Source organism: Lytechinus pictus, chromosome 13 (genome assembly GCF_037042905.1).
Source record: "Lytechinus pictus isolate F3 Inbred chromosome 13, Lp3.0, whole genome shotgun sequence".
Lineage (NCBI taxonomy): Eukaryota > Metazoa > Echinodermata > Echinoidea > Temnopleuroida > Toxopneustidae > Lytechinus > Lytechinus pictus.
Genome location: NC_087257.1, coordinates 21,189,682 through 21,206,978, shown reverse-complemented (window position 1 = coordinate 21,206,978; position 17,297 = coordinate 21,189,682). Strand labels below are relative to the sequence as shown.

The 17,297-nt window shown below is 36.2% G+C and overlaps 1 protein-coding gene across 1 annotated transcript in view; it reads right to left on the bottom strand.

The window, feature by feature from the left end:
* The window catches only part of LOC129275147 (polycomb complex protein BMI-1-B-like), a 31,053-nt gene that overhangs the window by 5,089 nt on the left and 8,667 nt on the right, over positions 1-17,297 (bottom strand). The window contains exons 2-7 of the mRNA XM_064108427.1: positions 5,314-5,432; positions 4,293-4,389; positions 3,774-3,829; positions 2,732-2,779; positions 1,704-2,308; positions 711-809 (exon numbers count right to left, since the gene is read on the bottom strand). Of these exons, the coding sequence (XP_063964497.1) occupies positions 711-809; positions 1,704-2,308; positions 2,732-2,779; positions 3,774-3,829; positions 4,293-4,389; positions 5,314-5,425 (1,017 nt within the window). The 5' untranslated portion in view covers positions 5,426-5,432. The remainder of the gene's footprint in view (positions 1-710; positions 810-1,703; positions 2,309-2,731; positions 2,780-3,773; positions 3,830-4,292; positions 4,390-5,313; positions 5,433-17,297) is intronic.

The following is a 17,297-nucleotide window of genomic DNA, read 5'->3' as shown; positions in this document are numbered from 1 at the left end:
TTGCCCAGAAAATTAAATTAAAAATACATGAAAGTAAAAAAAAAATCGCTCGCGCTTCGCGCTCGCACTTTTTATCAGGCTTATGAGATTATTTCATGTTTATGTTGTTTTATAAGAATAAAACTAAGAAGTGACTGATATAGGTGAAGATAATTTCGGGCCCCGTCCCCTACTGGCGAAAGTCGGATCCGCCCTTGTGACATATACACACACACACCGGGAAAATGGTCGGTGCCCCCCCTGAAAAAGCAAGGACCCCCCAGTGCCCCCCCGGGAAAAAAATCCTAGCTACGCCACTGGAAAGAGACCGCGGTCACGTTTGGCGGACATTGACGAAGTAGTTCGACCCGCAACGGATCGAAAGTTCGACCATCCAACCGATATCGCCCGCCGAATTACCTCAGGCCGACTCATATATACGCGAGCGTATAAAAAAAGTCAAAATTTTATGAAAGAATTGTCTGAATTATCTTTCGGCTTTTAGCTTCACATCATGCTCGATTTCTGAAGCACTTCGTCAAGACAGTAAGTAAACGTAACTAAATAATTGTATGTTACATGACACGTTCCCACACACATAATGCATTCCGCTCCCAATCAAAGACTTCATATTATGTCTGTTATCGGACATGCCATTGTTGAAGCACGAATATCGAAAGAAGGGGGAAAGAGAAAGAGAAGGAGATACTTTAATAGAAGGGTAGAATTACCTGGTAAGCCAGTGATAATCCAAACTTGTGTCTGATAAACTTCTTGATATGACCTATGGAGACAGCTGCAGGGCATCTTAAGTACCGTTTATCAACAATCTGTAAAAACAATAATAAAAAATAATCTCAAAAATTTCAGTTTGTATTCGCCAAGACATAAGAAAGAGAGAGCAACCAGACCGAAACGATGAGTTCTCAATTATAAATCTGAAGGGACTGTCAGAGAATGTCCGAAGGAAGCGTTTCCTGGAATGTGATCGTCCGTCTGCCCGTCCACGATTAGGCAGATCAAAAGATGTTTCCACGAGTAGAGATGATAATAACATTGTGTGCGCTTGAAAATATTTTCGGCCAGATAAACGGGCCGTAGAATTTGCCTCGCAAATCTAAAGCTATTACTTTTCTTTACACTTTTTTTTTTGCCTCATTCACATTAACCCCGGAGACAATTTTGAACTGAAAATACAATCGTGGGGGGTGTGCCGTTTTAGGATAAACACAATCGCGAAGATGTTCGATCGCATTCACAATTACGTACGCCTTTGAAGAGAGACATCTACAACTCCTGATAGCACATTTTTACCTTACTGAAGTCCACCCTTGTTCTTCATTCCGGAGAAAACATATTCGAAATCATATTCTCAGTTTAATCTTTATAAATTTGTACTTCGCATTTCCAATATCGACCTATACACATCTAAATATGTAAACCCCTATTGTATCCACGAAGGGGGTTATATGATTTTTCCTCAGACTCAAAGCAATCGCTCGTCCTTTCCATGTCGAACCACTTCCTTAACCCAACCCTCCTGCTCTCATGTATTCACTTCTTCTGTTTATTCTTTCGTCATCTCCTCCTCAACCGCCACAAGAACTCAGCAGTACACATTCCGAGGTTAACCCTTCGTCATCGATGAACATCTACCGCATTTTCTTTAGGATCTTATTTCATTATGTTGTAAAGTTGGATGTTTTAAATGATATTTGCCTTACCTCGTCTGACAACCCGTTTGCATCACCATTTGCTCTCGTCTTGCCGTTTATTGGACCGCTGGTACTCTTTAACGTCGACGTTCCATTCGGCTTTCCTTTTAATCTTTCCTGCGCCGATCGTTCAGCTGCATCTGTCTGACCTCCCCGTTTCTCCTCCGTCGCCTTAGCACTTGACTTCGCACCGCTCGCCGCAACCTTCAGTGCTGCGGTAACCGCAGCGCTCACAACCGCTTGTGTGTCTCCTGCCGTTGGTGCCGCCGTTGGTGCCGCCGCTGAGGTATTTCCTTTACTGCTTCCCGTTGCGCTCCCACCGGCAACCGCGGTAGTACCACTGGCAACGTCGGGATTACTTCCACCGCTCTCACTGCTTGTATCACTACTGCTGCTGCTGCTGCTGCTACCGCTGCTACTGCTGGTTGACACATTGTCCCCATTACCGACTGAACGCGGTAAGGCAGCGGCTGGTTTAGGTTTTGGTATGTGAATGTTCTGTTGATAGTACTCGAGGGAGAGACTGAGATGTTCATCGTCGGTGTAAATAATGAGCTCCTGTTCGTCCATTTCTCCAAGTTCTTCCCTTGAAACATTCTGTGCGAGACTAGTACCTATAATAAGAATATACCACAATTTTGTTTAGGAATTTATGTGATACTTTCTATTTTGTTTAGTGGTCATTGCAGTTCAAAGCGGCAAAAATTCAATATTCAACCTTAAAATGTGTCATCGCTTTAACATTCATAACAACAATTTCGAACTATAATTTATGCGAGTATAAGCCGATTTCTTTGATAATGTCATACAATGAAAAGAAATACCGGGGAAATGTAACTATGGATTAATTTTCCAAGGGGGCGCCTCGAAGACATTTCTTGGCGATTACTTTTAGTCTCCATTAGATAAATCCTCCAAGCTTTTACTAAAGATTTATAGTAAAATTTTTCTCAAAGTTCGGAATTAAGTTTGTTTAATAAATCAATCGGAAGCGGAAAACTCTCCCAGAAAGGTTTGATAAATATGATTAAACTTACTGGCTTCTGGGTGTGACTTGTAAAACTCTCTCCTCCTTTTCATTTCTCCTGCAGTAAGAAAAAATGTAAATCGGTATTATTTTGTTTTTTCTGGAATGAATGTTTATACTTAATAAATTAATATCAGATATTGACAGCATAACCCCTTTCATGTAAGAGATACTCATACTCTACGTTCGAGTGAGCTATGAACCAAGTTGAGCTTCGTTTCTCAAAATCATGTAGTCGTGGAAAAGGTTATCTCCGAAACAAATTCGTTATTCGGAGTTCCTTTACAAAACCTCGCTCATCCTTTTCATTCGTGCACGGCACTTTACTTCAACTTTTCCAGATAAACTAATTTGTTCATACTATATTTCCTATGCTTTAGTCAATCTTCTAATGCGACATCCACTATTAGCACAGGTATGAAGTCTAATAAGTTTATATCCGCATTACATCAACACTATGACCATGGGGTTCTCGCTGCGTCGAAGAATGTGAGCACAACGAGATTGTTATTGACGTGGTAAAGGCATAGTGAACAGTATACCCATGACACATTAAGGAGCTTCTTAGGATATATTAACAGCTCCATCGACGTACCAAAAAACTGCGCGGACATAACGCATATCCAGTTTGTCTCTACGTCAAAATATACGAAGGTACTACGAGTTGCCATTTGCTCAGACGTAGCTTGAACGTAGCAGAAACTGTTTGGACGCTATACAGACCTCTTCTGTGTGCGCATAATAAACTTAGTGAGAATGCCGCCAACGCAACATGAACTTAGCAAGGGCGTGGTGCGGACGTCGTAGACATTGACGTTTTAAGTTTTTTACGAAAAGCAACAACGTTGGCGCAAAGTCCAATGGATTTTCTCAATATCAGCGACGTAGCAAGAAGTTAGAACATCATCCAGTGCAAAAAAAAACAACAACAAAAAAAGCCTCACGCATTTTTATCGTTTCCTCCTGTTGCCAGTGTAGTAAAGTCGAGTATTTTAAAAAATGCTTGCTTGGTCTCTATGTCGATACATATGTATACATTTACGTTTACTTACCTTTGAACATGCTGGGTACCAATTTATAGACAAGATTCTGCAACGTTTTGTCAGATCTGTGGGTATCAGAAATTGAAAAGAAAGTCATTTTAAAAAAGCGTTCTAGAACCTCTGATGACCGATACACAGATAGAAATCGAATGTATGACAGTTTTTCTAATAATGTAGTGATATGGTGCAGATAATATTTGCATTTAGCATACATCTTTATCAAACATCTTTGGGGGCCTCGTCGTGACAGTACTGAATTAGCATCGACACTTCAAATCTTTCATGAACACTTGGAACTTTTCCTGCATCTAATACCTATTGCAACGATCTGCAGGCTTTTCTAGGTGATACGAAATTATTACTCTAAAAACACTATTTGGGTTTTATCATAGAGGAAAAAAATAAATAAAAATCATCACCTGTAGGCCCTGCTATGTTTTCAAACCATATTTTATCATTTAAAATCCTATGTTGAAAAATTCTATAAAAATACGTTAAAAATATTTTAACAAATAATCGCGTTAATACCTGATGTTGAGTAGTGGTCTGGTCTTGTGGACTTGTGTGTCACATACCGGACATTGCTTACTGGTGTGAAGATAACGAACAATGCAACTCCGACAAACTAAATCAAAACAGAAAGGAATATATGAGGGTATGACAAGGCAGAACATGAGAGAGGGGGAGGGAGTTGAGAGCAAGAGTCAAAGATAGGGAAGGGTGGTAGAGGAGGGACAGGCATGACAGGCATTTTCCATTAATCATGTATAATTTTGTTTTCATGGTCAACCCCTCCCCTGCCCATCCAAACTGTTCCGCGGCCTTTGACACAATCATGATAAAATAGCAATCAGATAATACTGATACCTAAACCAGTGTAATGAATAGAGGCTTAAAGGGATGCTCCGGGCTGAAGATATTTCCATATCTCAATAAATAGAGTAAAATTAACAGAGCAAAATGCTGCAAATTTCATCAAAATCGGATGAAAAATAACGAAGTTATTGAACTTTAAAGATTTGCAAACAGTTCTAGGCATGTCTTCATTTCATGAATATGCATTAGGAGGGCTGATGATGTCACATCCCCACTTTCCTTTTTCTTATGTTATTACATGAAATCATAATTGTTTCACTTTTTTTTTTATAAATGTGTAAATGATGTGTCTCCATTATGATGAAATACGTTGCACTTGCAGCAAGAAATAACTAATGCACTTAATCAGTTGTCAATCAAATTGTTTTAGTTCTTGGTAGAAAAAAATTGAATAAACTTAATTTCAAATAATAAAATACAAAAGAACAAGTGGGGATCTGAGATTATCAGCCCACCTAATGAATATTCATGAAGATATGCCTATAACTGTATCACCGGAATAATGCAAATATATAAAAGTCAACACATGTAACTTCGTTGTTTGTTATCCGATTTTTATGAAATTTTTAGCATTTTGCTCTGTAAATTTTACACTATTTATTGAGATATAAATATCTTTAACCCGGCGCATCCCTTTAATTAACAGTTCGGTTATGTACCCGATTTTACTCACATGAATGTAAACATTCCATGATGCTTGTCGCATCCACGATATATCCTTTGCACAGCGTACATGTTAGGTGCTTATTTAGATCCGTTATCTTCAATCGCGTTTTGCGATGCATGATGGCTCTGCAAATAAATCAAAACAAAGGGAAGAATACACTTATAATTATGTATATTAAAATAATAAAATTGGATATCGGTGTAGCGAACAAAGTCCATCGTATCAAGTAGGCCTACTGAAAAACCTTCGAGTATCGCACTGGTTCGTCAGCTAAGGTTATTCTCACAACTCCTTCCAGATGGCATACACTGAAGTGGATCGTGGTGAAATTTGATACTATTCATTTCAGATAATATGTTTTGAAAATCATCTGAAAACACTATAAAACTAAATATGGCAAAAAATACTAATAAGCATAAAAAAATGTTAATTTTCGGCGCGCTTTCCTCGCAAATGTCTGTATAAAACTTGGCGAGTGGAACGTGCCGATTTTATTTTTTAGTTTGCCTCCACCCCCATCCAAAACATCGATCGAAGTACATGCAAAGAGTACATCTTTTTATTTAAACAAGACAGTGAAGCGCCTCTGGCAGTCCCGCCTGCGTTACGCGATTCAATATAGCAGCAGTGCTGACTTTGAAAAAAAGGTATTAAATAGTTATTAAAAAAAAACCACACAATTCATATGACAATAAAATATAACATTCGTTGACACTAAATGAACTTTGACCTTGGTCATGTGACCTAAATCTCATGCAGGATGTTCAATGATACTTGAGTACTCTTATGTCCAAGTTTCATGAACTAGATCTATAAACATTCAAAGTTATGATGGCAATTCAGCAAATGCCCCCAACATGGCTAAAGGTCGTTTACCGTAAATGACCTTTCACCTTGTTCATGTGACCTGAAACTTACACAGGATGTTCGGTGATACCTGAAAGCTCTTATCTCTAACTTTCATAAACATGATAAACTAGATCCATAAAATTTCTAAGTTATGATGGCAATTCAAAAAATTCCCCCAACATGGGCAAAGTTCATTGACCCTAACTGACCTTTGACCTTGGTCATGTGGCCTGAAACTCGCACAGGATGTTCGGTGATACTTGATAATATGTCCAGCTTTCATGAACTATAGATCCATAAACTTTTAAAGTTATAATGGCAATTTAACAAATACCCCAACATGGCCAAAGTTCGTTGACCTAAAATGACCTTTGACTTTGGTCATGTGACTTAAAACTCAGGTAGGATGTTCAGTGATACTTCATTACCCTTAAGTCAAAGTTTCATGAATTAGATTTCGGGCAGGATGTTCAGTAATACTTGATTACCCTTGTGTCCAGGTCTCATGAACTGGGTTCATATACATGTACTTCCCAAGTTATGATGACATTTCAAAAACTTAACCTATGTTAAGATTTCAATGTTGACGACACCGCCGCCGTCGGAAAAGCGGCGCCTATAGTCTCACTCTGCTATACAGGCGATACAAAAATGAAATAAGTTGGTCCATTGATGGCTCCGTAATTAAGTAGAGACGACTCATCTGCCCAAGGGCAAATGTTTGTATGTAATGTATTTTTTTATATGGATTTTTTTTTATTTAAGAAAATCTTGAAAATAGTGCAGTGGCGATGACAACGGTGATATGTCTTTTTATTCCCCCATCTCTCTTATACTTCATTTATGTTAAAATGCACTTTTGCACTTTTGAGAGTAATAATTCAGTGGGTGCCGTAAGAAAAGCAAAACTAATTCAATTTATCGGGTTTCGGTTTGGGTTATACTGAGAGTGTATCCCATCGATTTCAGTCTAGAATTTATTGAAAAAAAGTCCCAAAATGCACATTCATTTTAAATGAATTTTTGTATTGGGATACTAAAATGGATTATGTATACACCATCTCGGAGCTATATAATTTTGCATACTGTAATTCACATTCCTTGTATTTACACAACCGTTTCATGGTGTATGTCGAGTGTGTGTGTTCATACGTGCAAATTTTTCAAAAGGCACATTTACAACCAGCGAAGAACGTGAGCCAAAAACAAGTTGAATTTTCTTGGATAATCAATACATTATTAGGTACATTTATCATTAATTTACATTCGATTGGCGTGTACATTTGTATGTACATCTCACATTGGTAATCCAAACGTGACCATATCATTTTCTGAGTGTATACTCATTCATAATAGTTTTCCTTTGACAGTTGAATTCATTTAATTTATTCGAGACCGAAAATTGAAGTATACATATATAATATATACCTAGAAGTATTAATATTTCTCGTATGTAGTTCGTGTTTACACTGTAACATTACCTTGTCATTTGGTTTGGTTATTCCACGATCATAATATTGAATACAAACAATATCGTAGCTGCATGCCCACTCAAATAATAATATTCTGAGGTCATGATAGTGCACAACCTTTTTTCAAGGCAGTACATTATATATATATATATACAGTGCGTCCCAGAAAAAACGAAACCGAGATTTAGCGATGATTTATCATAACTTAATCACAAAGAAAATAGACAAATGACCGACCAATGTAAAGCTTAGAATCTCCTCTTTCATCTGATATTAATTATTATTATCTGATATTAGATTATTTCTCCTTCACGCATGAGTGAGCAAAAACAATTTGAAGAGGGGATACCAAAAAGTCATTTGGCGGGTTGTATCTAGCTTTCAAAAGGAAAACCACATTTTAAAAAAGTTCAATATCTGCTCTTTAATTTGATACCTCAATTACAGAAAATGGTCAAGAAATAACAAAGTTCTGGTTATTTGAAATAAGGCTTGAATTTCAATAATTTCATAAAATGAAGAGGTTTTACAGGCTAGCGTTCAAACTCACTCGACACTCCGTTTTGTTTACGATCAGCCATGCATTTAGTCTTTTGTTAACCATGCGATAGCTTCTTTGGGAAACCGGTGAAAACAGTTTATTTAATGAAATTATGGAAATTCAAGCCTTATTTCAAATAACCAGAACTTCGTTATTTCTTGACCATTTTCTGTAATTGAGGTATCAAATTAAAGAGCAGATATTGAACTTTTAAGACATGTGATTTTCTTTTTAAAATTCATATACCCCCCGCCAAATGAGTTTTTGGTATCTTTCCTTCAAATTGTTTTTGCTCACTCATGCGTGAATGAGGAATAATCTAAGTAATATCAGATGAAAGAGGAGATTCTAAGCTTTACATTGGTAGGTCATTTGTCTATTTTCTTTGTGATTAAGTTATGATAAATCATCGCTAAATCTCGGTTTCGTTTTTTCTGGGACGCACTGTATATCATGAATCACCTCTTTTTTATAAATGGCGTAAATCTTACTGTAAAATAATTTATGAACGCCCAGCGTATCCAATCGGAGCGGGTTGCACGTACAAAACCAACATAGCAGTAGAACAAATAGATACAAGAAAATGGTTTGAACAAACAGATATAATATGAAGAAAGTGCATATATTTTTTTTTTTTTGGGGGGGGGGTGAAAACTGAAAAGTTATTAAATTAAATGCATGGTAATATTGACAAGATTTTAATCGAGCCGTCTTAGTTAACAAGGGCACACTCTTCTCATAACTCTTTTTTTTTCTGAATACCAAACTGTACAAGGTCACGCGGAGCGCCTGCCTGGGGCTTTTCGAAAGTCATATTCATGTCCACTTATATCAAAACGGAATTATACACGGTATTTTAAAAGCGGCATGCCTGAAGCGGATAAGACGAGGGGACTGTCTCATCACACCAAATTACCTGGTCCTCATGTCGGTACCATAACCCATCCCAGTAAAAACCTAAACAAGACCAAAAATATAAATGAATTAATAAATAAACAAAAAAAGATTGAAAGAAAAGCGAGCGCATGCATGCCCTCCCAACCGATGCATGATTTAAATGCTATCGATTTTTCTTCTCCCTCAAGGTGTTTATTATGTCGATCTCACAAAGTCTGCACCTGCTCATATAGGAACGCAAACCTCTTTTTGTATTACTCATTTGGATTATAGAGCTTCGATGTATTGTATAAGCATTCTCGTTTTAAAACTTACTATGTACTGTTTACCTCCCCCCCCCACGAATCTTTAAAAAAAAAATGCATGGACGAGAAAGAAAGGAATACAGAAGAGGAATAAAAAGTGGATAGCTATTTAATAACAAATGGCATGAATGGGGCAGAAAGAAGGGTGACGTAATAAACTACAAGAAAGAAAAAGATATAAATAAAATGATACAAAAAATTGAAAAACTTAAAGAAAATTGGAACAATCAAAATATGATTATCAAAAAGGAAGAAAAAATAGACCCTTTTTCCAAGACTGCCATTTCTTTTTTCTTTCAGAAATTATAATGTCCTTAATGAATGGCAAAACCTAATTGGCAAGAGGCGGAAAGCAAATAGGATTTGCGATGAATCGCACATATTAAATAACGATTCAGGTTGGGTTCAGTGTTATGATGAAAAACGAACATGCAATAATGTTTGAAAAACATTTAACGAAGGAAGCCTCGATCTTGTAAGGTGCGTGCTTAACTGTATAAGAGGTCAAAATCATAAAGACTTATGTTCTCTTAGTTCATCGCTTAAACGCTTACATTACCCATGGACCTATTACGAACCACAATGTTACTAGCCAATAACTCAAATACAAAATGGGGTATTGGGAACCGGGAATTACTATCAAGGAGGAAATGGGGGATTACCCTTATAACATCGCACGGCAACGAGTCACGTGATAACATGAGCACGGGGCTTCCCCTAATCCGAAGTGGACAGCACCACATTGAATTAAGCATGGAGATGACTCCGAAATACAAATGAAATACATCTAAAACTAAAACTAAAAAACGCAAACTATTTAACAATGTTTATCTCATAGCGGAATGGGAAGAAGCCGCACCCAATTATTTTTTTAAATATCAAAATATCTTACTTTGTTTTTACTTGTCAATGTATGTTTATTTTGCCATTTTTTATGGGGGGTGTAGTAATTTTTTTTCATTAGTGTCAGCCGAGAATTTGTGTAAATCGCTACCCCCCCCCCCCCCCCGCGTCAGAATAACCCCAATATATATTGTAAATTTGACTACCATGAATTCAGTGTTAGCAAATCCTCCTGAAAAGCGATAAATGTACATACATTAAATATCATGGAGTGCTATAATCATGCTAAAATCAAGGGATCGGAGCTCAAACCATGGGGGTAAAAAAAAAACCTTCTTGCATGCTTACCCCCAATGCGCATGTAGACCTTGGTCTATGGGCAAACCAAGTCAATTGCCCTTTATTTCATAAGAATGCATGCAAAACCTTAGAGTATTCGCTATTCACCGGATTATCATCATTTCCGCTCAAAAAGAACCAATGATAGACCTATCACAGAGCAGGGTCGATAATAGCAGTATATCGATTTTTTTTACACTGTCAAAACAGTTGGCTCGACAAACATTATCTTCCTATTGATACCCGCTTCATAAAACTTGTTATATAATATAAACAAATTGCAGGGACGGTTTAAAACTACTGAAATTGTTCAATTTGATTGGCTGATCATAAACTTGCTATAGAAATTGCGTATAATTATGATAACAATTCTTTATGAAAAGGGCCCCAGAAACCTTAGAAGGGCTACCCACGTTAGCATTTAAACGATTTACATGTATTCACTCTAAAAACAATGTGACTTCAAATTTGAATAAATATCAGATAATAGCGTACATGCACAATTACTATTATCTATTTTTTGGACAAACTAAGGGTATATTCATTTCGATAAGCTACCGCACAACATCTAAGATACTGTACTTATACTGTACTTCATTTTTTTTGGAAAGTCACCCTTCAATTTTAATACAAATTTTATTTATATATTATAGCAATATCTTTTTTTCTTCTCACTCTCCCAATATGCGAGAATCCCTGAAAGAATAATGAACACAAGTCGAGTTTATGTTGACGCCAGATTTTGGCTTAGATCAACGGACGGGGGCGCAGAATTCTTTTGCAGCTGTCAAGGTATTATCCTCCCACAGAAAAAGGGGTTTTACTATTAAAATTACGGTTGATTTCTCAGGGTTTTTTTTAAAAGTGTTTTCTTGTCTCCAAAAAGATGACAAGCAAACAAACATGAAAAGGGTCATCAATTGAAAAATAAAAACTATTTTAGAAAACGGGGGTACGGGGTATTTCTACTTTTTTTTTGGGGGGGGGGGTGACACGACATTTGGTCCGGCGACAATTACCAAAGGCTTTATTTCGTCTAAGATGTACGATTAGGGTTGCAATAGGGTTTTATGTTATATGTTTAGGATAAATCCATAGGGTTGAAGTTGGTCATTCCATTATTGTGTGTAATTTGCAGCGGAGCAATAGTCGCCGGAGCAAATTCGATAGAATCGAGGAGGGGGCGTGCCCGGCTGCTTACACGTATTTACCTATAAGTACGGCCTATATACTCCTGCATACACGAAGTTCCATAATTATGTACTGTTTTAACGATTGCTAGAGAGATTTTGAAATGAGGTCGAGTGAGAGAGTATTGGGATCATGATTCATTGACACAATTCTGATGACCTTTTGCGTGGAGTTTCTGTATCGTTTAGAAAAAACGCGCCTTTATTTTTAGAGCACCACTGCATGTTCCTATATTTCTAGCGCTTATGTTAGGTCTACACAGCAAAAAATTGTGGTGTTAACCGGTGTACATAGAGGACCACACCGGTTATTTTACACCGGTGTTAAATTGACAGTGTTAGTTTAACACCTTTGGTTGTTACATTTACAATCTTTGGTGTCATGTTCAATCTCTAGGGTGTAACTTTAACACCACACTGTGTGGTCCTCTATTAACATCAACTGGTGTCAGTTTTAACACTGATCACAGTTTTTACAGTGTACAAGATCGAATTGATCGCGATTCATTTCATCCCCCTTATTTTGTATTGACGTAATTAATCAAGACAATAATTGTGGTTTGGAATGAAAATCCAAGAATTATACGTACATGTATATTGCATTTAGCCTTATAAACAAGTTCTTTCAAATCAAGAACAATGTACGATGTATTTTGTGTATAAATTTTGCATGCATGGGAGAACAAAACAACACTATAGAAAACAAAAATCAAACCATTTATCCCTTTTATAGGGGGCGGGGTCATCCTTTGTTTTCTCCCTTTTGGAGGTGCTATTCTTGTTCAAGTAAAAAAAAGGAGGAGCGGTGATGGTCGGAAAATTTGCGTTTCTTCCGCACCAGGGGTGATTCCCCCCTCCCCCTCTTCAAAATGTCATCATCTCGTCCAAAATATATAGAGTAACCAAATTAATGTCTCACGAAATTACAGCGCATGCTCCGCACTATTACAAATAATTTTCCTCGTTTTCTCATATTCCTTAGTTTGATCCCAGAAATGTACACACATAAAACAAAATGACATTCCATATCAAAATTTTGAGGAGAACAACACGAACAAGGTCACAAAGGTGAATCAATTATGGTTTCCAAGTAACAACGATCATTTAATATAAATTATAACTCTCCCCGACTGCGATATAATAGAATTTTGATATATCGCCGATATATCAAAATTCTAAAAGAAATATGCATTATAAGAATACGGTGTTGATAGAAATGAGGAAATAAAGTGTCCAAAATGAAACATGGTAATGATATCCCGCTATATAACATTTCATTTTCTATGAAACTTATAGTATACGTGTGTGTCAAAACACTGCCGCATAAACCACGAAAGCGAGGACAGACTCATGTCAAACAACTATTCTCCGATTCTCACACAACATGTACAAGAATGTATTCTCACGTAAAAAAAATGTGTAAAGTGATGTGCATTATCATGTTTTATATTGGATAAAAACGTTCTTATTTTTAGGAAATTCGGCCCCTACTATAAATTTGAATAGACCGATAATGCGTGTGTTATTCCACACACAAAAATAAAAAAATAATTCCATAGACATAGATCTAGACGTTATATGTACGTAGATTTAACTGTATTAGGATTACGAGCGAAAATATTAAACTTCACAACAGAACTAAACTCGTTTTTTTTTTTAAAGACAAAACAGCCTTATTGGTTTTTAGTTACTGTCCGTGTTTCGTTTACTTTGTACATGTAAGATATCAAAATGTCTCGTCTTATTTCCGCTTGCTTACTCTACATTGTCTTCGTGATGTGAAATCTCATGTGCCAACTTATTGTCTATACGGTGCATCCTTTACATATCCTCGATGCAGTTATAGCTCAAGCATTTTATTAAAGGGATACTCCGGGCTGAAAATAATTATATCTACATAAATAGAGTAAATTCACAGAGCAAAATGCTGAAATGTTCATCAAAATTTGATAACACACACTGAAGTTATTGAATTAAAGTTTAGCAATAGTAAAAACATTTCTATATGCACGTCGTCATGAATATTCGTTATATAGGCTGATGATGTCACACCCCCACTTTCTTTGTTACATGTATATTTTCTGAAATAATAATTCGTATTTTCATAAAGCGTGTATCCCTTATAATGGAAGACGTTGCAGCAATGAATATCAACAGCATTAAATTAGTTGTCAAGCCATTAGTTTCAATTCTTGGTGGAGAAAAATTGAATACACATAATTTTGTGTTAATACAAAATAATAATTGGGGATATGACATCATCAGTTTGCTAATTGAATATTCATGAAGACGTGCAGAGAACTATTTCACCAAAATAATGCAAATCATTTGTCATAACATTGTTATTCCTTGTCCGATTTTGATCAAATTTTCAGTGATCTCTTTGTCTGACTTTTCTTTATCTATTCAAAGAATTATTTTCGGCCTGAAGAACCCCTTTAAAAGTAATAAAAAATATACTTCATGTACAACATGAGAAATGCTTGACCGAGCACACTAAAAAATGAAATGTTAAAAGAGCGATTGAAAGGTTGGATGGGTGACAACCTTTTCCAAAATGCATTTACCAATTTAAATGGTCCAATCTAATATTTGAATTTTTGGATTCAGCTTTATACAAGGTTTTTATAACATTTAGAAAAGGTTGTCATTAATACTCCAACCTTTTAATTGCTGATTTGACATTTCAGTTTTTAGCGTGATTGTGGGGGGGGGGGGGGTTAATCTGCAATGTTTACATTGTAGGCTTAATTAATATTATTTTGACAGTTAATCAGTGATTCAAAATGGTGATCACTGATCCAAATGATTGTCAGAGCAAAATCGGAAATAAAAAAGAGGAAAAAAATCTTTTTCACGCATAATGTTGCAACGCCATCGAAATAATTAGTTGTCTACAGTTCTTGGGTAACATACATGTAGATAAAATGATTATCAATATCAGTGATCCCGATGGTGCAATATGTAGATCTAGATTCAAATAAAAATTTTAAAAAATACTTCATGTTATCATTATCCCCAAGAATTACATGTAATTCATCGAGCAAAATGAGCCCTGCCATTTCGAAATCACTTGCACGAAAGCGCGCGCTTTTCTCCATCGTTAAGAAAAGTAAACGCGCGCTTCTACAGTTTAATTCACTACATGTACTTGGAAATGCACTGTACGAATGGGTCCATGGTCATGATGATGTGACTTTTCGAACGGCCACGGTGCACGGAGATATACGTGAGCGGTGCGGGACGGAGGCGGAGCATGGCCGGGTTCCCCCGGAGGATAAAAGGATGCCTTTCCGCTAACACCTCCCCAATTTTGAGATGCCTCGCATGCACCTTCCAGCAAAACCGAAAACAGATCCTCCTCGCTTCTCCATCCACGCTCCATCTCACTTCGTCGTCTTTCTTGGAACAAAGGATTCGGTTTTGAGAGGAAGGGCAACACCACAGACGTCCACAGATGACTTATACAGTCATCTGGTCATCAACGACTTGATTTTTTAGAAAAAAAAATCTTTCGGGTTCTGAGTATACATATTGTTATTGTAGAATGTCTTGTATATAGGAAGATAAACGATGCAACATTATTTATGGAATCACACGCGGGATAAATCACATTACTGATCATTCAAGCGAATATACATCATTCTGATGGATTATTCCGCTGTTATCAAAACAAGAGGAAATTCCATTTCACCCTATCGTTTAGAAAAAAAGAATATTATCGTTTTATTCTTCATCTCCCGGCAAGGGAATTACTTCATATTATAGCTCAATTGGACGCTATTAGACATTTATCCCTATCTGATTTTTTTTTTGTCTGAATTCATTCATTTCTAAAGAGAAAGGGGGAGAAAGAGTATATTCGCCATGGAGAAAGAATAAAACGCTTCTCACTCTGCTTAGCATAGTCACATCAATGATAATTAACTTTGGAGTGACTTTAAAATGTTTCACACAAATTTCACTTTTGGTTTCACTCGACAACTAATGAAATTGAAAATTATTCACCCCTCCGAGTAAATTATGATCTAGAGTTTCTTTTATAGATTTGAATAAGCAATTTGGTTTCTTTCTAGATCTAATTTGAACTCCACAATCTGATAAAAAATTGAGGACGGGTACATTATATTTAGGATGATGATTATTAATCGCTCTGTGTTAACATAAATTCCACATAATAATACTACATGCAGACAACCATTTTTGTAAAGCGGTAACAAATAAAAATACGATGTATTATGTACATCATGATGTCAAATAACGCATGTAGTTTTTTTACACGTTTACCCAAACAAAATCTTGATCATATTCAATAACGGCAACAATTCATACATACATGCATAATAATATGCAAAAAGGAATGAAATCAACTTTTCAGTCTTCTTGCATGTAATCATAATGGAATGATGATTTGTTTTAATTTTCTTCTTATCGGGGGATGTTTTGTCTGTTTTCTTTTCTTTATCTTCGTTTACTTGTATATTCAATTCAATTCATCATGACAATTTATTTCATTTATTTGTTAATGATATTATTTTATTCATAAATATTATTAGTTTCGGGGTTGAATGTACAAGCAATTACAGTTATCCGATATAGGTATCATGTTTTCTTTTTGAGGGTAAAACTGTCACAATAATGGTAAGGTTGTGGCATATACAAGTCAAGTACCAGGGGGCCGTTTCATAAAGCCGTTCGTAAGTTAAGAGCGACTTTAAGAGCGACTGGTGATCCTTTCTTACGCGCTAAACCATCGCCTATGGTGTATAACATTTTCCAAAAGAAAGGATCACCAGTCGTTCTTAAAGTCGTTCTTATCTTACGAACAGCTTTATGAAACACCCACCAGTATTGATAAAATAAACATGATCGTTTTTAAACTGTCTCCGAATTGGAAGGAAATTCTTTGATTTCCAAATCGGAAACGAGCGAAGCGAACCTGAAACTTAAAAAAAGGTGAATCATCCCGCTTGTGTCTGAAAACGATGTTAACAAAGATTAAAATCATCCTTGGTATATTTATCTCTGCATGTCTGTATACATTAATTTTTCATAGAGTATATACATATATTTGAGGCATATTATGCTATATGGTCGTAAATAGAGTAGAAATGTATTATCTATAAATTTCAGGGATTAAAAATAATCCACATCGGCTGTAAATAGGGACCAGTCGAATATAAGATTTAGATTCTAAATCTTGTGGATTCAAAATAAAGCTAAAAGATTACAATTTAATCTTGGGTGGATTTGAAAATTAATCCTTTTTCCTAAATATTAAAAAATAAATACAAGATTCGGCTGGTTCCTATCCCGATCTCGATTAATTTAAAATCCTTGAAATTTAAAGTGCATTCGTTTAAAATATCAAATTTTGGCATAAAACTATAATGGTCATTGGTAATGTGCATCATGTATACAGTGGGGGTCAAACTTTATCCAACCATCACGACCATGGTGCAGCAATGTAGCAAAGTATGCCTATACTATACGAAAGGATCAAGCAATACCCCTCCCCATGTATACTCTTGCCCCTTCCACTTTCCATCTTCAT